General features: G+C 42.2%; 2 protein-coding genes and 1 pseudogene across 2 annotated transcripts in view; 1 reads left to right on the top strand and 2 right to left on the bottom strand.

The window, feature by feature from the left end:
• Positions 1–203: 203 nt before the first annotated feature.
• Positions 204–12,273, bottom strand: plg (plasminogen). The gene is made up of 19 exons (XM_023999699.2): positions 12,164–12,273; positions 10,842–10,977; positions 10,643–10,749; positions 10,064–10,178; positions 9,792–9,931; positions 9,237–9,357; positions 8,735–8,853; positions 7,231–7,393; positions 6,965–7,089; positions 6,635–6,794; positions 2,521–2,750; positions 2,272–2,420; positions 1,936–2,029; positions 1,680–1,794; positions 1,477–1,551; positions 1,119–1,259; positions 921–1,027; positions 617–762; positions 204–466 (listed from the first exon to the last, which is right to left on the bottom strand). Exons 1-19 carry the CDS (start codon positions 12,207–12,209, stop codon positions 302–304), a joined length of 2,454 nt encoding a protein of 817 aa, XP_023855467.1. The 5' UTR covers positions 12,210–12,273; the 3' UTR covers positions 204–301.
• Positions 12,274–13,119: 846 nt separating this feature from the next.
• The window catches only part of LOC111973391 (centromere protein J), a 40,956-nt gene continuing 27,957 nt past the window's right edge, over positions 13,120–26,118 (top strand). The window contains 3 exon segments of the mRNA XM_024000741.2: positions 13,120–13,619; positions 14,101–14,493; positions 15,453–15,549. Of these exon segments, the coding sequence (XP_023856509.1) occupies positions 14,185–14,493; positions 15,453–15,549 (406 nt within the window). The 5' untranslated portion in view covers positions 13,120–13,619; positions 14,101–14,184.
• LOC139028705 (12-(S)-hydroxy-5,8,10,14-eicosatetraenoic acid receptor-like) lies at positions 21,792–22,791 on the bottom strand (annotated as a pseudogene).

Genomic DNA, 26,118 nt, shown 5'->3' with positions numbered 1-26,118 from the left:
TTGACTGACCTGACAGAACTTAATAAAGAGGTTTCCCATTCAAGATCCCAATTGCACACAATGTCAGCTGTTTTGTTAAAAAAAATTAACATGTGGCCGAACACCATTGCTGTCTTCCAGGCTAGAACATATTTGCATTGCTTAACAATTGAATTATTTTGTTTTCTTAACAAAAATAATGATCCTTGCAATTTCTGACAAAATCACTTACCACAAGTATTTAATTTGTACTTTCAATTCTTAACAAAACTAGATTTGTGGCTCAAATTACACATTTCTCCAGATTATGGAGAGTAGGGAGTTAAGAATGAATCTTCATCTGACTGTTAATCCAATCCGTAAACTTTGATACTCTGGCGTACACCCCTGGCTTCAAGGCGTTGGCACAGCCCAGACCCCAGGATGTCACTCCCTGGAGGACAAAGCTGTTCTGGGCATGACACACCAGAGGGCCACCACTGTCACCCTGGAAGAGGTCAAAAACATAATCACCACCATTATCATCATCACTCTAAAACAGTTACGTTTAAAATCACTGTGGAAACTGCAGTTTACAACCAACCACACAGTCCTCACTGATATTGAATGACTACTAGTTGTTGCTGAGCATGTATACCTGACAGCTGTCTGTTCCCCCTTCAATGTTCCCAGCACACATCTCATGGTCCTTGACTCTGTTGTTCAGGTAGGCAGGACGATTACACACTTTATTTTCTATAACAGGGAAGCCCGTCTCCTTGAGGATCCCATCTCCACCAGTTCCTACAAACACAAAGATCAATGTTTCATGTCAGAAAATATAGAAAATAATTGCTACATTTGCAACAACAAAGTAATGGAGTCCTGAACAGAAGAATTACTTAATTCTGTCTAATGTTATGAGAAATCACAAGGGTAAAAAACATGCATGACTCTTGAACCTTGTGTCTCTCCCCATCCTGTCACATAGCACTCTGTTCCAGGTGGTACCACGTAATCCTTCTCGGGTAAGCATGCTGGTAAAACCTTGTCATTTATGAGTGCAGGGCTGCAACCAATCACACAAGTGTTTTTACAGCCTCTGACTTCCAAACAGCAAGACAAATGTGATACACTTGATAGAGTTTTTCTGGCCTCACGTTTCTAGCTTCAGCAGTGCAATGTCTGTCCTGTCAGGTCCCAGGATCAGTTTCTCCAGATTACGCTCCTGCTTGGTCGCTTCATTTCCTCTCTCTGTGTGGGTTCCCATGAACACCTTGTAGGCAGATGGCCTCTTTGATCTGATACGCACAAACATAGAAAGACAAACTTTTATTTAATCCATAATTAGGGCCTCACAGTAAACATGACTAAAAAGTAATGCTCTTCTTCTGTTGTGTAAGAGGCTATCACTCAGCCACTACTACACAGTATATGTACAGCTGCTCTTCTTGTTGGTATACATTTATTGAGTAATAAACCTCAAGACAACTGAGTTAATACGGGCTGTTCTCTCACCTCTCCAGGCAGTGGGCAGCGGTGAGGACCCATTGAGGGGCGATAAGAGTTCCCCCACAGAAATGAACACCAGTGCTTTAGGAGGACAGACAGAAGAGTGAAGAAGTTAGTTCTCCAAGAGAAATATTGTTTTATCTGTCTGGATGGAAATATCAATGCATTAATACAATTCATGAAAGGGAATGGGATGCTATCCTCCATACTTGGTCCTCAGGCTGATCTGCCAGGGCCATGAGTGGGGTTTGGACACACAGCCTCCAACGATGCGACCAAAACACCTCTTGGGTTTTGTAACCGGCTGCCCACATTTCAAGCCAGCTGAAGAGCAAAAAGAGAGTTTTATTTGTGCATTCTACCATGTAGACAGTAACCAAATTGATCTGGATGTAACACGTTTGTTTCAGCACAGCCATATGTATAATGATTAACAGAAACTGTATCTCAATGTAGGCCACATACCGCATTCTGGGATTTGGCAGTAGTCCCATTTTTTGCTTCTGTCTGTGGTGTAGCACCATGGTCCATTCACGTCATTGTCAGGGTTTCTGCAATTCTAACAGTGAAAAAAGACGCTAAATTAATTGAAGTACATCTTCCTAAATGTCTCCTCTATCATATGCAGTACTTCCACAGTATTGTTTGACATTATTTAAAGGCCCAATGCAGCTGTTCTTATCTCAATATCAAATAACTTCTGGGTAACAATTAAGTACCTTACTGTGATTGTTTTCAATTAAAATGGTCAAAAAGGGCCTTAAATACAGTACATCTAGCAAGAAAATGCCATGGACTTACGTTGGACTCCAGGCCTTTGTCAGGGTGGGATTCAGGGTTGAAACTGGCATGCTGATGGGGGCTTTGGGAGCTCCACCTCTGACATGTGACACCCAACATGGTCATAGAAGCAGGACCCCTGTATGTCCCCCCATTGCCCACCTTGCAATCTGAACGTCAACAGAAAACGATATCAGTATATAATATAATCAATTCCTCCCCTGAACATTGACAATGTAGGATGAATGAATGAAATGATTAAAGGATGACCAGCTGAGGGTGTCTGAGAGGGTGCTGGTTTGGGCTGATCGGGTTTGTCAGGTTTGTCAGGCTTGTCAGGCTTGTCAGGCTTGTCAGGTTTGTCAGGCTTAGAAGTAGGTTTGGGAGCTGTTGGGCATTTCTCCACAGCGCAGAACTCCCAACGAACCGAGGGGTCAGTGGTGTAGCACCATGGAGCACGGTCGCCATCAGGGTTCCTACACAGGTTTCTTCTCAAATCGCTGTGAAACATAGGTAAAAGACATGTCATCTAATGTCCTCAGACACTGAATAATGACATATTACTTTGTTTGGCTTAAAATTGGGGTTGGGAATTGCCAGGGATCTCACGATACAATATTGTCATCATACTTACACTACCGGTCTAACGTTTTAGAACACCTACTCATTCAAGGGTTTTTCTTTAATTTGACAATTTTCTACATTGTAGAATAATAGTGAAGACATCAAAACTATGAAATAACACATATGGAATCATGTAGTAACCAAAAAAGTGCTCAAAAAATCCAAATATATTTGAGATTCTTGAAATAGCCACCCTTTGCCTTGATGACAGCTTTGCACACTCTTGGCATTCTCTCAACCGGCTTCATGAGGTAGTCACCTGGAATGCATTTCTATTAGCAGGTGTGCCTTGTTAAAAGTTAATTTGTGGAATTTCTTTCCTTCTTAATGTGTTTGGTCTTTTACCAAATAGGGCTATCTTCTGTATACCAACCCTACCTTGTCATAACACAAGGTAGGGATGGTATACAGAAGAAAATCCTATTTGGTAAAAGACCAAGTCCATATTATGGCAAGAACAGCTCAAATAAGCAAAGAGAAACGACATTCCATCATTACTTTAAGACATGAAGGTCAGTCAATATGGAACATTTCAAGAGCTTTGAAAGTTTCTTCAAGTGCAGTCACAAAAACCATCAAGCGCTATGATGAAACTGGCTCTCATGAGGACCGCCACAGGAATGGAAGACCCAGAGTTACCTCTGCTGCAGAGGATAAGTTCGTTAGAGGTACCAGCCTCAGAAATTGCGGCCCAAATAAATGCTTCACAGACTTCAAGTAACAGACACATCTCAACATCAACTGTTCAGAGGAGACTGTGTGAATCAGGCCTTCATGGTCAAATTGCTGCAAAGAAACCACTCCTAAAGGACACCAATAAGAAGAAGAGACTTGCTTGGGCCAAGAAACACGAGCAATGGACATTAGACTGGTGGAAATTTGTCCTTTGGTCTAGAGTCCAAATTGGAGATTTTTGGTTCCAACCGCCGTGTCTTTGTGAACGGATGATCTTCGCATGTGTATTTCCCACAGTAAAGCATGGAGGAGGAGGTGTTATGGTGTGGGGGTGCTTTGCTGGTAACACTGCCTGGGATTTATTTAAAATCACAGGCAGTGTTATCCGCAGTGTTAACTACTTTATTTAGAACCACAGGCACACTTAACCAGCATGGCTACCACAGCATTCTGCAGCAATACGCCATCCCATCTGGGCTTAGTGGGACTACCATTTGTTTTTCAACAGAAAAATGACCCAACACACCTCCAGGCTGTGTAAGGGCTATTTTACCAAGAAGGAGAGTGATGGAGTGCTGCATCAGATGACCTTGCCTCCACAATCCCCCGAACTCAACCCAATTGACATGGTTTGGGATGAGTCGGACCACAGAGTGAAGGAAAAGCAGCCAACAAGTGCTCAGGATATGTGGGAACTCCTTCAAGACTGTAGGAAAAGCATTCCAGGTGAAGCTGGTTAAGAGAATGCCAAGAGTGTTCAAATCGGTCATCGAGGCAAAGGGTGGTTATTTGAAAAATCTCAAATCTATTTTGTTTAACACTTTTTTGGTTACTACATGATTCCATATGTGTTATTTCATAGTTTTGATGTCTTCACTATTATTGTACAATGCAGGAAATAGTAAATATAAAGAAAAACCCTTGAATGAGTAGGTGAACTTTTGACCGGTAGTGTAGGTGCCAATACCATATGTAATACAATTCTTGCGATTCTCACGATTCTATATGTATTGCGATTCGATACTGCAATTCTATTGCGATTCGATGTTCCAAACATATTGCTCACCATGTCTGCTGCAGAGGGACAAGAGAGAGCCATTACAAAACGATCAGTCATGGAAATAAAAGTGCTGAAAACATGTTGGCTCACCAGTTAAAAAGAAAATCAATCTAGAGAAGGAGAAATACCTGAGGTTTTGCACAGGTACAGCCAACTACCGCTAGTTAAGTTAATGGGATACTTTGAGATTTTGGCAATGAGGTCATGAGGGCAATGAGGTTTTATGTATCTGCGTGCAGTTGCCCCCCAAAATATGCAGTTGAAGTCGGAAGTTTACATACACTTAGGTTGGAGTCATTAAAACTTGTTTTTCAACCACTCCACAAATTTCTTGTTAACAAACTATAGTTTTCGCAAGTCGGTTAGGACATCTACTTTCTGCATGACACAAGTACATTTTCAAACAATTGTCCAACAATTTCACTTATAATTCACTATATCACAATTCCAATGGGTCAGAAGTTAACATACACTAAGAAGACAGTGCCTTTAAACAGCTTGGAAAATTCCAGAAAATTATGTCAGAGCTTCTGATAGGCTAATTGACATTGTGAAGTGAGGTCAATTGGAGGTGAGGTCAATTGGAGGTGTACCTGTGGATGTATTTCAAGGCCTACCTTCAAACTCAGTGCCTCTTTGCTTGACATGGGAAAATCAAAAGAAATCAGCCTCAGTAAAAAAATTGTAGACCTCCACAAGTCTGGTTCATCCTTGGGAGCCATTTCCAAACGCCTGAAGGTACCATGTTCATCTGTACAAACAATAGTACGCAGGTATAGACACCATGGGACCACGCAGCCGTCATACCACTCAGGAAGGAGACACGTTCTGTCTCCTAGAGATGAGTGTACTTTGGTGCGAAAAGTGCAAATCAATTCCAGAACAACAGCAAAGGACCTTGTGAAGATGCTGGAGGAAACAGGTACAAAAGTATCTATATCCACAGTAAAACGAGGCCTATATCGACATAACCTGAAAGGCCGCTCAGCAAGAAAGAAGCCACTGCTCCAAAACTGCAATAAAAATCTGCACAGCGGGACAAAGATCGTACTTTTTGGAGAAATGTTCTCTGGTCTGATGAAACAAAAATAGAACTGTTTGGCCATAATGACCATCGTTATGTTTGGAGGAAAAAGGGGGAGGCTTGTAAGCCGAAGAACACCATCCCAACCGTGAAGCACGGGGGTGGCAGCATCATGTTGTGGGGGTGCTTTGCTGCAGGAGGGACTGGTGCACTTCACAAAATAGATGGCATCACAATGATATGGATATATTGAAGCAACATCTCAAGACATCAGTCAGGAAGTTAAAGCTTGGTCGCAAATGGGTCTTCCAAATGGACAATGACCCCAAGCATACTTCCAAAGTTATGGCTTACGGACAACAAAGTCAAGGTATTGGAGTGGCCATCACAAAGCCCTGACCTCAACCCTACAGAAAATTTGTGAGCAGAACTGAAAAAGTGTGTGCAAGCAAGGAGGCCTACAAACCTGACTCAGTTACACCAGCTCTGTCAGGAGGAATGGGCCAAAATTGACCCAACTTATTGTGGGAAGCTTGTGGAAGGCTACCTGAAACGTTTGACCCAAGTTAAACAATTTAAAGGAAATGCTACCAAATACTAATTGAGTGTATGTAAACTTCTGACACACTGGGAATGTGATGAAAGAAATTAAAGCTGAAATAAATCATTCTCTCTCCTATTATTCTGACATTTCACATTCTTAAAATAAAGTGATTATCCTAACTGACCTAAGACAGAGAATTTTTAACAGGATTAAATGTCAGGAATTGTGAAAAACGGAGTTCAAATGTATTTGGCTAAGGTGTATGTAAACTTCCGACTTCAACTGTATGTACTGTGTATATACGTATATAATTACACACTTGATACTTGGAGTCATAGAATAAATATAATTGATTCCCCCCCCCATTTCTACTTTAAATGACCAGATAGTAGAATACAGAAATAAAGCTACAGATGATCTAGAGAGAGATTATATTTGACTATGCTCTAGGCCTCACGCTTTAGGGAAGTCCTGAGGTGTCTTCTTGTGACTGTGAGGTGTCATCGAGCTCCAGGACTGGCATTTCTTCCCACTGATGGTCTCTGTCACCATGCCACGATATTCACTCCCGCTGCCCACATAACAGTCTTCCTCAGCTGGAGCGGGAGCTGCGTCATCTGTACATCAAAAATTATATGAACCATGTTAACCAAATATGAATTTTGGTGAAAAATGTAGAATGTATGTATAGCAGTTTTAACACTTGGGAAAGCCCTATATAAATCCAATGCATTCACATCATCATCATCATCATCATCATCATCATCACACGACAGTGTAAAGTGACCTGGTCCAGGAACGTCTCCACAGCTAGGCACCTTGCAGTACTCCCAACGTGTCTCTGGGTCTGTAGTGTAGCACCAGGGCATCCTCTCATTGTCTGGGTTCCTGCAGTAGTTCAGGTCCAGGCCTCTGACAGGAACACAAACAACCACTCATATTGGTTAAGTCACAGTCAGGCTGTATCTTCAAGACATTAAAACACCGACAAATGCAATGCTCTGCTCTTGTTTGAGTAAAAACAAGTTGCCCAATCTCGTGGGTTGATCTTACTTGCATGGGTAGTTGTCTGGAGTTCTGTTGTGCTTTTGGGGCGTCTGAGCTGCCCAGACCTGACAGGCTTTCCCAGATGTTGTCACGGCAACAGTTCCCCTGTAGGCACCGCCGTCGCCTGTGCTACAGGTGAGCTCCTCCACCACCGTGGGAGGCTCAGAAGCTACGGGAGAAGGAGAGAGAAGGGAGAGTGAGGAAAACTCCCTGGGCGTTAGTGAACTCATATTTGAATTATTTTTATGTGAAAGAGCAGGGGGTCATGGGGAGGGTCCTGCTTTTTGCTCCATAAATGAGGCACTGTGCTTTTACCAGTATTTCCAGCATTATCCTGCAAGTGTTGCTGCAGGTAGAAAATCCTAGGAAATATTCTGTAATTGACACAAGCTGTCTTCAAACAATCAATCAACGTCTGGTTGTGATCGTGTGTTCGGGCYGGGTATCACCTGAGCCAGGAAAGGCGTAGCTTTGCGAATCTTGATCGCACAAAACCTATTATTTGGCAAGGGAATACTATTTGTAGATCAGTCGTTCTACACCTCACTTTGCTCAAGCTGATCTTCTCCAACAGACTCGGAAGTTGTAGCTACAAATTGGTCAATTAGGGGCAATTAAAGGGGAGAGTCAATGAAACCAAACATGGAAGTACAGTCTATATAAAAGTACAGTAAATGGAAAGACCAGAATATAGTGTGTAAATATCCTGCTGGGACACTCGCTGCATATGACAATAATATGCACTGAGTATACCAAACATTAGGAACACCTTCCTAATATTGAGTCTGGGCATGGACTTTACAAGGTGTCAAGTATTCCACAGGGATGTTGGCCCATGTTGACTCCAATACTTCCCACAGTTGTGTCAAGTTGGCTGGATGTCCTTTGGGTGGTGGACCATTCTTAAAACACACGGGAAACTGCTGAGCGTGAAAAACACAGCAGCGTTGCAGTTCTTGACACAAACCGGTGCGCCTGGCAGCTAATACCATACCCTGTTCAAAGGCACTTAAATATTTAGTCTTGCCAATTCACCCTCTGAATGGCACATATACACAATTCATGTCTCAAAAAGTAGCCTAAAACATTAGGCTTCTTTACTACAAACGAAAATGTTTGAAATCAAGACTGTGTTTGAAATCAAGAAATAGAAAAGCATCTCCATAATAACGGAGAAATTCACTGACACAAACGACCAATATGTGAACAAGTATTGTCAAATGAAATAGTGAATTTTGCTTTAAAATATTTTGGACTAATTGGATAATTAAGTTAAATGATTATGGTACACACACAACTATTTACTTGCACGTGGTGTGAGAAGTTGCTATATTGGCCTCTTGTGGTGAGATTATGAAAATGCGGGGTAGAAAAACAACTTGACCAAAAGGTAGACGGGAGACCAATGAGAGAAAAGACTAAAAGACATTAATGGGATGACAGTCACTAGTAGGGTCATGGTGGGCAGAGGGGACAGGGGAGAGAAAGAGGAGATAGGGTGAAAGCTCACTGCAGCGAGGGATGGAGCAGAAGTCCCAGCGTTTGGAGGGGCTGGTGGTGAAGCACCAGGGTCTGGGGTCCCCATCTGGGTTCCTACAGTAGTCCTCCTCCAGGTACTTCTCAGGAAGACTAGAGAGACAGGGAACGGGACACAGAAAGAGGTCAAGAGGGGCAGATGAAGGAGCACATGGTAAACAAATAACCTGTAGGTAACCTAGTGGTTAGAGCGTTGGGCCAGTAACTGAAAGGTTGCTGGATTGAATCCCTGAGTTGACAAGGTAAAACGCTGTCCTTCTGCATCTGAGCAAGGCAGTTAACCCACTGTTCCCCAGGRGCCGGAAGACTGGATGTCAATTATGGCAGCCCACCCGCACCTCTCTGATTCAGAGGGGTTGGGTTAAATGCAGAAGACACATTTCAGTTGAAGGCATTCAGTTGTACAACTGACTAGGTATCCCCCTTTCCCTATGGATCCAATATTAGATAGAGAGAGAGACAGTAAAGTCTCTTACGCGCTGGGACTGTAGCCGTGGTTGTGAGGTTTCTGCGCGTCCCAGCGCTGGCAGGTGTAGCCATTCTCAGTGGTAGAGATCTTTCCCCTGTAGTCCTCACCACTGCAGTGCATACATTCCTCTATGGGACAAACAACAGCACTTTAGAAATAAAACACTTCCAAATTACACCTACTGTATTAACAAAGTGATGTTATGGTGAGGAAAAGTGACTAAAAAAGCGAGTCAACTATTTGTTTAAAGATATATACACTGAATTGTCTCCATAGCAGAGCCCTTTTTGTTTCTTGGTAGGACTCTTTTGGGTTCCATGTATAACCCTCTGTGGAAAGGGTTCTACATGGAACCTAAAAGGGATCTACCTGGAACCAAAAAAAAGTGGTTCTTCAAAGGGTTCTCCTATGGGGACAGCCAAAGAACCCTTTTAGGTTCTAGATAGCACTTTTGTTTCTAAGAGTGTAATCTGCTTTTGGGATTGTAACTTTTATACCAACATGACATCAGCTATTTGATCATCTTATTGGCAGTGGGGAAATAACAAGATATTAAGGGTACCGCTGCAGTCCTGGACGTTGCAGGTCTCCCACCTGGTCTCAGGGTCTCTGGTGTAGCACCAGGGTCCTTTGCTGTCGCCATCTGGGTTTCTACAGAAGTTGGACTCCAGGTCGGCATTGGGGTGTGTTGAAGGGGTCATGCTGTAGGAATGATTCTGTGAATTTACTTCTGCTGCAAAGAAATCTAACCTCACAAGTTGCTTGTAGTCAATAATATGTAAATAAAATACTTTATAGGAATATGAGAAATGTTGTAGGTGTGTGTGAGCATACTTGGGGTTATGGGGGTATTTTGATGCCCATCTCTGGCATGTCTTCCCTGATTTTGTTTTGGACTTAGTTCCTCTGTAGTCCATACCGATTCCATTCACACACTCCATCAAGTACACTATAAAGACATAGAATAGCATGTCTCAACAGTAGTAGGTGGGTGGCTTGTTTAATAATCTTTGAGATTTTATTAGGCAAGTTCAGCAATGCACTAAACACCCCTCTTGGGTAATCAAAAAGCATCATCAGGCCTTTACTATCTGAGACGTTGTCATATATGGTCAGTATGTATTTGATATACCGTATGTACCTCCCACTGAAGGACTGATTGGACAGGGTTGTTTAGATAATCTGCATCACCTCTTCTGTTTGCTTACAGACACAGTCCAAACCTCTTACTGGACTCTCCACAGAGGTCAGCTAAATATTAACCGAAAATAATGTTGACTAATACAATCACATGAAACTCACAGTCCTACATTTAGATTCGAAAATGTGTAATCCATTATGCATTAATGATGATAGGAAGCCCTTTCAGGCCTAGCTACTTATCGAGAAAATCTCAAAAACTTTAGGACTTGCCTTTCTTTTCGTAGAGAGCTGTGCTGGTTCTTCTCAGAACATGCTCTGTTTTGGTGTTTGCTGGTATTGTCAAACATTCTTGATCCTTTTCAATGTATATAAAGGACCTGCCAAGAAACATTCAGAATGAAATCTGACTATGTAACTCATGTGTAAATCATTATCACTGTTCATGTAATGGCCATAAGCCTTAAGTTACCTGCAAGTGAAAGCTGTTTCAGCGTTACACTTGATGGCACATTCTAGGACCGTGCCTACTGAGTACTCCCTCTTCAATATAGACATAATCCGGGCGCCCTCTGTTTTTGCATATTCATCCAGGACACCCGCACTGACTAAATAGACAAACAGATAAGAAATAATGAGTAAGACTGAATTTGCTTACAATAGCTCTGTGATGCAAAGCTAAAACGCAATGGTTTCAGGGCTAAACTGCTGTTAAAGACCACTATAGAATGGAGGTTGCAACATGAAGGTATATTGACAGATTAGCCATTTGTGGAGTGGACATACACCACAGACAAAAAAACAAGTTATTTCAAAACCATTTACAACTAAGAGAAATACATAGACATGTTTGTGTAATGAACAGTGTTTTAACACAACATTGTTCCTATTACTCTTAAATACAGTGCAAAAAGTATTTACTCATTCTTCCACAGTAGCCTACTTATACTACAGCAGTAAATCTAGACCAATAAGGCACGAGAGGTTGTGGTATATGGCCAATATACCACAGCTAAGGGCTGTTCTTAAGTACGACGCATTGCAGAGTGCCTGGACACAGCCCTTAGCCGTGGTATATTTGCCATAATCCACAAACCCCAGAGGTGCCTTACTGCTATTATGAACTGGTTACCAACGTAATTAGAGCAGTAAAAATAGAGCAGTTTTGTCATACCCGTGGTATACGTCTGATATACCACGGCTGTCAGCCAATCAGCATTCAGGGGTCGAACCACCCAGTTTATGAATAGTAATTAAACTGGTTGTGGTAGAATATGTACACATAGGATATACAGTATAAATGATGAGGGTGGCAGGTAGCCTAGCGTTTAAGAGGGTTGGACCAGTAACTGAAAAGTTGCTGGTTCGAATCCCTGAGCCGACGAGGTGAAAACTCTGTCGATGTGCACTTGAGCAAGGCACTTAACCTTAATTGCTCCTGTAAGTCGCTCCGTATAGCCAATCAGTATTCAGGACTCGAACCCCCCAGTTTATAAAGGCTAATAATGAGTTACAATACACTGTACAGTAGGCCGATCTGCGAGATTAATTACATAGTAAGAAGAAGAATACAGTTTTAAGGTTTGACAGAAGATAATCTTACAAAATTATTAGATTAAAGAACTAAGCACACCTGAAGTAAATTCATAAGCATGGGAACCTAGCAAAAAACTTCAGTGTACAGATAGAACTCATTTGTGAATAAATGTTCAATTTGCAAGTATAAACACTGTGTGGGAGTCCTTCAGTTCACTTCAATTTAAAATGTGTAAAATGATGCCAGCTGTATCTTACCTGCAGAGAAAAGGACGCCTAGCAACACTGCTTTGTACAGGTCCATGATGCGGCACTGTCAAGCAGTGCATACAAACTCACCAGTGGGATACGTTTTGTGTCGTTTAAGCCATGTCAGTGAGACAAATAGATAGATTTCACTCATCAGTCAATCATTGGCCTAACAAGCACATGGAGCAGAGGTCAGGCTCTGTTTGTCAATTGGCTTTTATTCCATTCACATACATAGTACTGTCATGATGTACAGTAGGCTACAGCTCCTTTCAGCCTAACTGATGGTGAAATCTTTCATCCATAACTAATTTTTATACTGTATGAGGGATTTGTATTCTAATCAATGATGTTGTGTCACTCTGTATGTACAGCCACATCTCAAAACCCCTATTAGAAATCAAAGGCAGAGGTAGAAGTGTTTAGTGACATGTTTTAGTGCAACAATCAATAGGTTTATGCAATAAATTAAAGAATATTCAAATGTTTCAGGTGTTTTGTTTCAGAGCATTTCATTTTGATAACAAATTATCTGTGTATACTAGTTCTGTGTAAAATCGATATTGGTGGTTAATTATCAGCTAATAGAGACCAATGTCCTCTTTTGCAAACAGAACTTTACCAAACAACCTACTTTTGTAATTGAGTAATTCCCTGAATCGCCTCATTTCAGGTCCTTGCTATTCTTTTTGCAAAAATTACTGTAACGGCTCCCTCTCATTCATTCTGCCGGCTCCCTCTCATTCACTCATTCATTCATTTTGCCTCAGATATGAGAGACAGGGAAGGTGAGCTGAGAGGGGTAATTATAGGTATATAATGATACCATACTATTAGTTGTAGGAATTGTATTTCACATTAGGCCTATTCTCCCTCTCAGGCAAACCTGTTCTTCCTCGATTAGGGTTCATTTTGGGATACACGTCACCTCGGCGGGAAGTGGGAACGACATTACATGGCTGCATGACAGAGAGATACATCAATATTTTTGACTGCATCTGCATGTTAAAAAAAAACTATCGTTGTTGGCTAATAGCCAATGTCAGATAGCCTACCTTATTTGGCCATCTTAGAAGAATTCATATCAGAAAAAAACTTCTGAAACTTTTACCGCCGAAAGTGACATTGTTTGGCGCCATACTACAGGATTCATTCAACCGCTACTCCTTTGCAGTAAAGTTCTTGACTATATGCTTCTAGAGACAATGTATGCCTAGCCCTCCATAGCCATTAGCCTACATTTCTCAGTATACATTACTATTGTATACGACATTTTAAACGAATGAGTAATTTGTTAATTTAATGGTAGGCTAAACAAAACAACTCATATTTTCTCTCCTTGGAGGTTGATGTTTACAGTAACAGTAACCACTGGCGACGGATAAAACATGAGTGTAGCTTACTCTTGGGAGAGACACGCCAAAGCGAAGGGAACTATGTATTTTTATTTGATTTAAAGAAAAAGGTACGTTTTTATCTAACTAATAAAAATGAATTGCTGTTTCATGGAATGTATACTTTTCTACCAATAATCTCTTCAAAGACAACTCAACACGTTTATAAAAGTTAGAAACGTAATTTGCTTTTTTGTTGTTGATAAAGGTCTATCTATAATGCACATATAACGTTAATGTAGGATATTGTGCAAAACCTCACATGTGAGCTATTCAAGTAAAACCTTTCGCGTAATGTGGGGTAAATATCCCACATGGATTCACCTGGTCAGTCTGGGTCATGGAAAGAGCAGGTGTTCCTAATAATTTGTTCACTCCGTCTATAAACAGTTTGTAGCTGTAACTTAATTCGATTTATATCACGTTTTCTAAATGAAAAAATGTTAGCTCAACATCAGAATCATTTTGTTAGAATGACTTAAGAAATGTAGCGCAAGTTATCCCACATTACCCTGTTAAGACCTTCCCTACATTTCTCTTTCCAACTTGCAGAGACCAGACATTACTCAAAAACATGCCATTGTTAACAGAAGGTGATAATCAAGAGTATTTCATGAAGCATCTCTGAATGTAATAATGTCAGCTGAAATCCCCATGGACAACAATAGCCTGAGAACATGGTCAGCAGGTGGATCGTTTGAGCCAGAGGCAGACCTGGGCCAGGTACCACGACAGGAGCCACATAACACTGGAACACATGACATGGATAACCAAAGGACCCACCTAAATCCTCATGCAGCTGAGCTGGGCTCTAGTCCCTTGTCTCCATCCCATTCACTGAGCCATGATGCTGTTCATAGAGAAAACCCACAGGAGGCTGCCTCAGACAGTAACTCATCACTACAAACTACACGACAACTAATGCTACAGAGAGCTCTCCAGCAGGTCAGTAGTGTATTTAAACCATACAGTGTAGCCTACTATTGTAGACATATTTGTTTCAAGTTTCGGTCTGAATTGCTTTTACTCACTGATTTGATGCATGCACTCTTGCTTACCAGTAGGTGGCAGTAACATACCAATTTACAGTTGTGTTCAAAACTACTTGAATTGAGGGTATTTTACCCACTTAAACTCATTTTACTTGCTGCACTCTACTTGAAGCAGCGTTATTGATCAATGTGTACATGTAGCACAGTAACCTTCATTCACACTGGCACTCTCATGTGAACTGCTTCCCTGCGCTGTTGGCTATCAGTTTAATATAGCACTAATCATACAAATAATCACACACATACACTGTCAATGCTGCTGTACAATTCAACTGCTCAACCAAGATCACTATTTACTTTATTAACCTACTTATAAATAACAGTCATGGTTGACAGCACATTAATTTACATTTTAGTCATTTAGCAGACGCTCTTATACGGAGCGACTTACAGGAGCAATTAAGGTTAAGTGCCTTGCTCAAGTGCACATCGACAGAGTTTTCAACTCTTCGGCTCAGGGATTCGAACCAGCAACTTTTCAGTTACTGGTCCAACCCTCTTAAACGCTAGGCTACCTGACACRCTGATCATTTATACTGTATATCCTATGTGTACATATTCTACCACAACCAGTTGTATTACTATTTATAAACTGGGTGGTTCGACCCCTGAATGCTGATTGGCTGACAGCCGTGGTATATCAGACGTATACCACGGGTATGAGAAAACATTTATTTTTACTGCTCTAATTATGTCGGTAATGAGTTGTTAATAGCAAAAAGGCACCTCGTGCTGTATCCTGTTCATGTGACGAATAAACGTTAATTTATGTTGTGGTATTACATAATGATGCTGAAGCTGTCAACAGACCCTGCTGTTTGTTGAGTGTTGTCTATGTCTGCATCGGTGAAGGGCCCAGGGCAACAGGAGCAGCTAGTTCAACAGCAGGTGGAGCAGCTACACAGAGTTGTACAGGAGCAGAGCAGACTCCTGTCCCTCATGGGGCCAGGTGGGTACTGACTGACTGAGCTCAACTTAAAACAACCACCATCAAATAGCAAATACAAATGAATTCAGTGGAGAGGCATGAAATATGTTTACAAAGTAGTATTTTGTTAGAAAGTGCAAAGTTAATTTAGTACATTTAACTGTATTTGATGATCTTGAAAATAGATTTAGTCCAAAGGGACTTTCCGAAGTGTTGATAGTTTAGAGATTATCATTTGTTTTTGAGGTTACTAAGAAGATCATGTCAGCTCCAAGGCAGTGGTTGCTTAAGATTTGTTCAATACACAGAGGCAATAACACAATGCTCTGTTGGGTAATTTAAGAAATTACATGTCATTTCATCTTGTAGCAGCACTAATCTTTTCAGGCTAAACAGGTTTTTCTGAACTAATGAACAGCCAGAGGTGTGTATAAGGACCGTCGCATAATCTCCAGTGATAAATCAGAGACATGTAAAGCACATAAAGCTGCTATGCATTCATGTCCACTTACATTTACTTTCTTCAAAAAGCTCTTTACACAAAAGACCCAATGAGGTTAAAGTGCAATGTACCATGACATTTAGCTGCGTTTTCACTTTACCTTTGTTTTCATCCTGAAAAAGCCAGTGAGAAATGACTTATCGGCCTAGTGCAGTCAAAAACAGGATTTTCCTGTGTTTTATATATATTTCCACACTATGAGGTTGGAATAGTACTGTGAAATTGTGCAAATTATGATATAATGTCCTTTTAGTGTAAGAGCTGTTTGAAAATCATTTCAGCCTGTGTTGGTGTGATGGAGTTTTGGCCTGCCTGGTAACAAAACTCTACCAATAACAGCTAGTTTTCAATTTTCCACTCCCCACTCTATACGCTTCAATACATTTTTTTTATACCTTTATTTATTTATGAGGTCCTAAATCTAGCATGAAGTGCATCCTTGTAGCTGTGTGGGCTAATATTGTCAAATGTTTGTCTTGGGGTAAGTTGAGTGTGTTTTCTTCCCAGGTGTAATGCAAGGCATTATCACTGGGATATGAGGTAACAACAGGGCCTGGCCTATGTTAAAAGTGTCAATAAATGTACAAAGTGTTTGTTAGTTGTTAAGCCTGTGTTAAAAGATGCTTAAAATAATTAAAAGACAAAAAGTGATTGTGTTAAATTGTGTTTGGGGAAGTAAAGATAGACATGGTTTTAAAAAGGTAGTGGTAATATTTCATTCAGTACAGAAGTTTGTAGGTGGCTTAACTTAACCTATCCCGTGGCTCAACTTAACCCATAACGGGTAAGTTGTGCCAAGAGACCACTTTTTTTGGACAAGCTATGTTTTCAAAACTGTAATGTTTACATGAATTCTGATTATTTCCAGGGATACACAACATCCTGAAATATATATAGATGTCTTTGTTATAAAGAATACTATTTTTCCCTTGACGGAGTGATGCTGAATGTAAAAATTGTCTCAACTTACCCCACTCTCCCCTATCATTTGAATACTGTGTGAACATTTATTGCTTTTGTGGTCATATTAGTTCATGAGACCCCCATATTTGGGCCGTCGGACTCACTTCGCCGATGATGTCTTAGGGATTATTTGGAAGGTCCATGTCCCTAGAGTTGTAAAATGTGTGAAAGCAGTGGACCAATGGTAGCTTTCTGTGTGTTAGCACTCTTCCTTTCATCCCTCCATTCCATTCATGTTTCCCATAGGGATTTTACCCAATGACAAACAAGTCAGTATACAGCATGTTATTGCTCCCTTATACCCTTCAATCATATAGCATCGGAAAGCTTAGATTCACAGCTATCCATCAGACACGTTTTCGGAATGTTCGGGTCAGCAGAACTTTGACCTTTGACCTCCAGGTTACATAGAATTACCTGTATAAATTGCTTCAAAATGTAAACCCTGATACATTTTAAACTTGCCAAACTGTTTGACAAGTGGTTCTGAATGGTCATGAAATTACCTTTCAAATTATATATTATATAACCAACTCTGAAAGCACCAGCTACAACTAGTATTTCCAAAATCGTCCATATTGTGCCATTGACATTAGAATTTTGGAAGCTTAGCCATAGAAGTCCATGTAATGGGGCAACTATGTTTTTGGATTGTAACTTTGGTGATAGAAGCACGAAATTGCACACACAGCTAGAACAGGGTTTTATAAAGATTTCTTGATACAGGGCCATCACAGAATTCACGCATTAACCCCACAGAAGCCTTTTTCCAATATGGCCACCAAACAAGTCAATGGGATCTTAGTGGACAATTTCACATGACCATACCTGTATGAAATATAATTGTAGTGTGCCTAAAAATGTATTGAAATGTTCATAGTGATGTATAATACACAAGCAGATGAGCCAGATGTGCCAGATATATACATTTGTTAAATTATTAATTTGTTAAATGTGCCCTAAAAGCTGTCTGAATCACAGATTTTTACAAGGATTTGAGATGACAATAATTATACTATGTTATCCTATTACCTGTTTTCATAAATCAGAAGACTAGAAACTTGCCGCATATATTACAATGTAAAATTCCATAGGAATGCCAATATGTTTTCACCAGATGATTAGAGCAGCAAAGCATTAAACGTAGTTACTCTAAATGAAGATGTATTCTTACTATGGGGTCATAGCAGATTGGTCTGCTACTAGAATACTAAAAGTAATAATTGGCCTCAACAAGCCCAACATTGGATTTTGTTACATTGTAATGGAATGTACGAGGCCGGTTTAAAGTCCTCATAATGAAAACAGTTACTAGGATAACATTGTATATACTTTTAAGCAGCTCATTTCCATGACTATTTACATTTACATATCCATTTTGCATGTTTGAAGATGATTGATCATAACATCTTCAGAAATCAGCAATTCAGACAGCTTTTTGGGCACATTTTTACCGCATTTCTGTGAATTATTTATCTTTATATATTTGGCACTCCTGGCTCATGTGGTTGTGTATTCTACATCACTATGAACATTTTGGGGCATACTACAATTATATTTCATACAGGTATGGTCATGTGAAATTGTCCAATAAGATCCCATTGACTTGTTTGGCAGCCGTATTGGGAATAAGACTTCTGTGGGGTTAAGGCTTTGTTTCTACACATATTTATAAAACCCTGTCCTAGCTGTGTGTGCAATTTGGTGACTCTATCAGAAAAGCTACCATTAGTCCACTGCTATCACACATTTTCCAACTCAAGGGACATAGACCTTCTAAAAAGGTCTATGTCCCGAGACATCACCAGCCCAAGTCCGAACGACCAGGAATACGACTTTCCCAAGCGGATCCTTTGTCCGAACCACCCAGGGCATTTGAACTGATTCCAGAGGCTGACCCAAAACAACGCTGCCGGAGAAGAGGCAGGCGGAGCGGTCCTCTGGTCAGACTTCGGAGGCGCGCACACCAACCACCGCTTCCGAGTATATTACTTGCTAATGTCCAGTCTCTAGATAAAAAGGTAGATGAAATTAGGGCAAGGGTTGCTTTCCAGAGAGACATCAAGGATTGTAACATACTCTGTTTCACGGAAACATGGCTCTCTCGGGATATACTGTCAGAGTCAGTACAGCCACCTGGATTCTTTGTGCGTCACTCGGACAGGAAGAAGAAGGGTGGGGGTGTATATCTCATGGTGTAATCGTAACAACATACAGGAACTCAAGTCCTTTCGTTCACATGACCTAGAATTCCTCACAATCAAATGCCTACCGTATTATATCCCAAAGAAATTCTCCCCGGTTATTGTCACAGCCATGTATATCCCCCTCAAGCCGATACCCCGACGGCCCTCAAGGAACTTCACTGGACTTTATTCAAACAGGAAACAATATATCCTGAGGCTGCATTTATTGTAGCTGGGGATTTTAACAAGGCATATTAGAGAACAAGACTACCTAAATTCTATCAGCATATTGAATGTCGCACTCACGCAGGTAAAACACTGGATCCCTGCTGCTCTAACTTCCGCGAGGCATACAAAGCCCTCCCTTGCCCTCCTTTTGGCAAATCTGACCACGGCTCCATTTTGCTCCTCCCTTCCTATAGGCAGAAACTCAAACAGGATACCCATGCTAAGGGCTATTCATCGCTGGTCTGACCAATCGGAATCCACGCTTCAAGATTGTTTTGATCACGCGGTCTGGGACATGTTCCTGTTAGCCTCAGAGAGTAATATCGACGTATATGCTGATTCTGTGAGTGAGTTTATAAGGAAGTGTAAGACAAACTAAACACCTTTGCCCGCTTTGAGGATAATACAGTGCCACCGACGTAGCCCGCTACCAAGGACTGTGGGCTCTCCTTCTCCGTGGCCGACGTGAGTAAGACATTTAAATGTGTTGACCCTCGCAAGGCTGCCGGCCCAGATGGCATCCCGAGCCGCGTCCTCAGAGCATGCGCAGACCAGATGGCTGGTGTGTTTACAGACAATTTCAATCTCTCCCTATCCCAGTCTGCTGTCCCCACATGCTTCAAAATGGCCACCATTGTTCCTGTACCCAAGAAGGCAAAGGTAACTGAACTAAATGACTATCACCCGGTAGCACTCACTTCTGTCATCGTTAAGTGCTTTGAGAGACTAGTCAAGGATCATATCACCTCCACCTTACCTGTCACCCTAGACCCACTTCAATTTGCTTACCGCCCCAATAGGTCCACAGACGATGCAATCGCCATCACACTGCACACTGCCCTATCCCATCTGGACAAGAGGAATACCTATGTAAGAATGCTGTTAATTGACTATAGCTCAGCATTCAACACCATAGTACCCTCCAAGCTCATCATTAAGCTTGAGGCCCTGGGTCTCAAGCCTGCCCTGTGCAATTGGGTCCTGGACTTCCTGATGGGCCACCCCCAGGTGGTGAAGGTAGGGAACACACCTCCACTTCGCTGATCCTTAACACTGGGGCGCCACAAGGGTGTGTGCTCAGCCCCCTCCTGTACTCCCTGTTCACCCATGACTGTGTGGCCATGCACCCCTCCAACTCAATCATCAAGTTTGCAGACAACACAACAGTAGTGGGCTTGATTACCAACAACGACGAGACAGCCTACAGGGAGGAGGTGAGGGTGTCAGGAAAACAACCTCTCACTCAACGTCAACAAAACGAAGGAGATGATTGTGGACTTCAGGAAACAGCAGAGGTAGCACCCCCCTATCCACATTGACAGGGCAGCAGTGGAGAAGGTGGAATGTTTTAAGTTCCTCGGCATACACATCACATACAAACTGAAATGGTCCACCCACACAGACAGTGTGGTGAAGAAGGCGCAACAGCACCTCTTCAACCTCAGGAGGCTGAAGAAATTGTCACCTAAAACAAGCACAAACTTTTACAGATGCACAATTTAGAGCATCCTGTCGGGCTGTATCACAGCCTGGTACGGCAACTGCACCGCCCACAAAGGCTCTCCAGAGGGTGGTGCGGTCTGCACAACACATCAGCGGGGGTCCTGCCCTCCAGGACACCTACAGCACCCGATGTCACAGGAAGGACAAAAAGATCATCAAGGACAACAACCGCCCGAGCCACTGCCTGTTCACCCCGCTACCATCCAGAAGGCGAGTTCAGAACATGTGCATCAAAGCTAGGACCTAGAGACTGAAAAACAGCTTCTATCTCAAGGACATCAGACTGTTAAACAGCCATCATTAACACAGAGAGGCTGCTGCCTACATACAGACTTGAAATCATTGGCCACTTTAATAAATTGATCACTAGTCACTTTAGTAATGCCACTTTAATAATGTTTACATATCTTGCATCACTCATCTCATATGTATATACTGTATTTTATACCACCTTGCCAATGCCGCTCTGTCATTACTCATCTATATATTGATGTATTCTTAATCCATTCCTTTACTTAGATTTGTGTGTATTAGGTAGCTGTTGTGGAATTGTTAGATTACTTGTTAGATATTGCTGCACTGTCGGAACTTGAAGCACAAGCAATAACATCTGCTAACCATGTGTATGTGACCAATACAATTTGATTTGATTGATTTGATTTAAGCAAAACTGTTCAAAATTAACGTTAAACATACCTGTCTGTACAGATTTTTTGTGATCATTTGTAAATCAAATCAAATCAAATCAAATTTTATTAGTCACATACACATGGTTAGCAGATGTTAATGCGAGTGTAGCGAAATGCTTGTGCTTCTAGTTCCGACAATGCAGTAATAACCAACAGTAACTGACTATACAGTACTGTAGATCTGGAATAAAATCACAGTTTGTCCTGCAGTGGGGGAGAGGTCACCTTTTGTTCATCTGTGACTGTGGAACCATTGGATCTTCTATTGCTCAATAGAAAGGGACAGCTATTTGACATGTACACATCTGTATACTCTGAGTAGCAGAAACAGTACACCAGTGGGTCCAGCAAACAGTCAATGTAGGATAAAACCATGAGACCGTCATAGATCTGAACCGCTATGGTCTCAGCATTGTGTTGATCCTTGATTCTGACAATCAACAGATCTATCCTAGCTATGGTACAAGGCAGGAAACACACAGAGAAGACCAGCACAACTGAGGTGACCAGAAACACTACTCGATGCAGCTTGGCCTTATTCACTACCGTCTTCTTTTTGAGTGTGTTGACATTGTGGACCGTGCAGTAGACCAACACAAAGAAATGGATGAGAATCTGGGTGATAAACAACCTCTCTCAAAGTGTCAGTGACGTCCTCAACCAGAGTGTCATTTTTACACACATAACTGTTACAGCACTCAAAGGTCTTCAGCATGGTTGGGATAGTCAGGGGGAGCAGCAGTAGCCAGACGATGACAGAGATATGAGGAGACCTTTTTAAAGTCTTGGCAAAGATAATTTTCCAAGGATGAACCACATTGAAGTAACGATCGATGGAGATCACAGTCAAGAAGGCGATACTGGCCCCCCGGTTCAAAATCAACATGAAGAGCATGGCCTTACAGACCAGCTTGTTCTCACTTCGGCTTAGTCCGTGCTGGAAGTGATAGGCTTTGGCTGGCAAGCGTATCACCAGCAGAAGATCTGCCACCACAATATTGAAGTGGAAGATGCTGTTGGTTTTCCAGAATTTGAAGAGGAAGATGTAGCGCACTGACAGGTTGAGAGGCAAGGCCAGAGTGAATTCCACAATCATCACTTTAGAGAAGACTGTGTATATCATCTGATTCCCCACGTTGCAGTGATCGACCTCAGTGTTTGAGGATGTGTTCTGAAGATGGACCGCATCCATTGTTCTTCAGCCAGAATTACAGAACTCTGCAAGATCAGCCTATTCGCCTTTTGAATAAAGATAAATAATGTTTCTCTTTCTGTGTCCGCCACAAGAGCATGAATAAAAATGTAAGGAATCTACGTGCAAAACTCATATCCAAAGGAACAGAAAAACAGGTGATGTAGCTTGAGGGTTTATCTATACGAACAGAAGTGTGCATGAATCTTTATCTTGGCTTGATCTAAAAACAATGATGACACGGCACGCCTCATAAAGACTATAGACAGTGTGACAGGCTGGCCGATACCTCGTCATCTAAAGGCATAAAAGAGGAACTGAGAAATAAAGTTAAAAAGTACTTCATTTATTTTTTTAAACTGCAGACTAACAAATGAAACACACATGGCTGGTGGCTATAACAAATGTCTCTTCCACACAGTCAGGAAACACACCTTGTTAAGAAAGGCCCTGATTACACGTTGAAGGCCGCTGTGCTGATAAGCCCATCCCACCAATTAGGCAATTGTAACGGGTGTCCTCCTCCTCTTCAGACGAAGAGGAGGAGTAGGGATTGGACCAAAGTGCAGCGTGATATTTGGACATGATGAAGTTTATTAAAGTACTGACGAAAACCGAAAACACTTCAACAAACTACAAAATAAGAAAACGACGTAGACAGACCTGAACATGGAACTTACATAAATGCACGAAGAACTCACGAACAGGAACGGACTACATCAAACGAACAAACAAACCGAAACAGTCCCGTGTGGTGCAACATACAGACACAGAAGACAATCACCCACAAACAAACAGTGTGAACAGCCAACCTATATATGGTTCTCAATCAGAGGAAACGTCAGTGGGTCTCATGGGGTTCTACCGAGTCGTGTGAAGTGAAGTTTACCTCACAGTAAAGTAATCGGTCGTTTTGCACAGATTACGAGCGTCTGCGCCTGTCCCTGGGCATGTAGATGCAGTGACTCTTGGTCAGCAGGACTACACTCGCGTCTGCACGCTTGTGGCTTTGTGTACTAGGGAGCACTGGAGCTGCACGCAGCTCACATTCTCGTATGGTCGCAGTTGGGCTTCCACGCACCTGGTTCTCGCCGGAGGCAAGGTGATAGCCTGTGTCAGAGCCAGTTGGGACTCCTCTTGAGACTGCTCCTGAAGAGCTAGAATCTGCTGCCGCTGAGATCCTGGGTGTTCACAGCATTCGCAGCACCACAGAGCAGACTCTGGCCGGACACCTACGCGAACGAGAAGCGCAACTTGAAAGACTACAGGCCTAGCGTGGTGGCGACTGAACCACAGCACGCACAACTCGAGACGCGCTGGAATGCAAAGTGAGACAAACCAACCATTATTATGGTGGACATTTGGACTCATGTTCAAGTTTGGATGTTGGGTGTTGGTGGGTGGTTGGGTGTTATGTTTACTACCGAGACGCCTCGTCAGGATCTCTCATCAAGTACTAGGGTTTACAAGTGGACTGGGGATGGATAGACAATCATATCGAGGCCAGTAAAGAAATCATCGTATGTCTGGACTCGCCAAAAATAAATACTGCGCCATGGTTTATTTTAGGTTAACTTTAGTGGCATAATGCTTGGCTTGAGTTGGGGTGTTGTTGAGGCCTATTAGTGGACAAAAGTAGCTAAGAAAGTGCAATACTGTTAATATAACCGTGGCGTGTGACTATGGAGTGGCGGGTTCTTAGTTGAATTTATGGAACCAAAGCTCATCTGCATTCTTTGCGGCGCAGGAAATTCGCAGCAACAAAAGAGTGTGTAAACTTAAGGTGCTCTAATCGGTGAGGCACGCACATCTAGATAGGACAGCAAGAAGGTGTGTAATGGGTTTGGAGGTACGTACATCAAGAATAGGGTAATAACTGTGTGTATTACACGCCTTTTGGTGTGGCAGAGACGCAGAGGAATAGGCTCATGCGCGCGTGTGGTTTGCTCCATGTTAATGTTGGCAGTAGGGGAAAGTCAACTTAGGCGGTGGTTGAGACAAGCAACTGCACCTGACTCCGTGCACCCGTGAGCTATGAACGGCATATGTGACCTCCCGCACAGGGAGACATTGACATGACTGCGTGGAGCGAAGTTCAACACAATATGTACGTTAATACGCACAGTGGAGTACCTCTCGAGGCTTAGGTGACACTGTCACTAGTAGGCTGGAGTTTTGAGCTCCTTCGTGTGCGTTTTGACTTAGGATTCTGAATGGACAATTTGGTTTTACTAAGGGGTGCATTACGAATCATGTCGGTCATACACTTGACATTCATGACCGTGACCATCACCGAACGTCTAGTGTTAGGAACATAAGACGGGTCTGATACGCTCCTCAGCTTCAACAGCATCGAGGGTATCGGGCAGCACTGTAGTGGGTCGATGTTCATCGGGGATCCATAAACTGGGTGGAGACTCGGTCTCATCTACTGTCAACAGCCACATACACGTTCATTCGGCTATTTGGTCATTCTTTTCTGTGTAAAACCCACGGAATTGGAAATCGAACAAGAAAACTAAGTTTCTGTCGGAGAATAGAACATGATAGGGCTAGATCTCGAACCTAGTATCAGCCTACATTCTCTTCATCAAGATACGTGCTCAGAAACTCCAGTTATATCATTTCGTCAGTGTAACATTCTTATAGTACTTGTCTCTTAGCGCGTTTGCTACCATAATTTGTGGCTATCTCATTTCTCCAGTGACGTCAACACATCAGATAACGGGCATCAGGGCCAGACTTTTCACCGGGGCATCACGAGCTTACTGCATTAAACTAACCAAACTGTCACTGGCGTTTTACTGAGGACGAGAGTCATTGCTCGTGCAAGTTTGGGTTCCGTTCTCATCTGTTGCTCCACGACAATGCACTACGCATATTAATACCTTGATCTGTTTATTCTCCAAATAGATCTCGCTGAGTGTTGGCGTAGACACCGGTCCTGCAATTTGCTTGCAGGACCGAAGATTATAAAGTGACTGCTCAGTAATAGATGAGAGACGGAGGTTTACATCTTTTACACAGGAATGCGGCAGATGTTCATGTCGCACGATCCTGTTGTTATTCGGATATGCTGCTCCTCATTAATTCAACTATAGATATTCATGTCTGTGTGCCTTCATAGCCTCTCTGCTTTCGCTGCCTCCAGCTCAGCTTTGGGGCGGCGATATTTCTCGGTTAGCCCAGGGTCCTTTTCGTCCAAATATTTCTCCCAAGTCCACGAGTCCTGCGATCGCTGTTGCGCTCTCTCACGCCGCTTGATCCATGGTTGGTGGGTGATTCTGTAACGGGTCCTCTCCTCTTCAGACGAAGAGGAGGAGTATC

Source organism: Salvelinus sp. IW2-2015, linkage group LG14 (genome assembly GCF_002910315.2).
Source record: "Salvelinus sp. IW2-2015 linkage group LG14, ASM291031v2, whole genome shotgun sequence".
Classification (NCBI taxonomy): Eukaryota; Metazoa; Chordata; class Actinopteri; order Salmoniformes; family Salmonidae; genus Salvelinus; species Salvelinus sp. IW2-2015.
The sequence above is the reverse complement of the archived record's forward strand: the minus strand, read 5'-3'. Positions and strand labels throughout refer to the sequence as shown.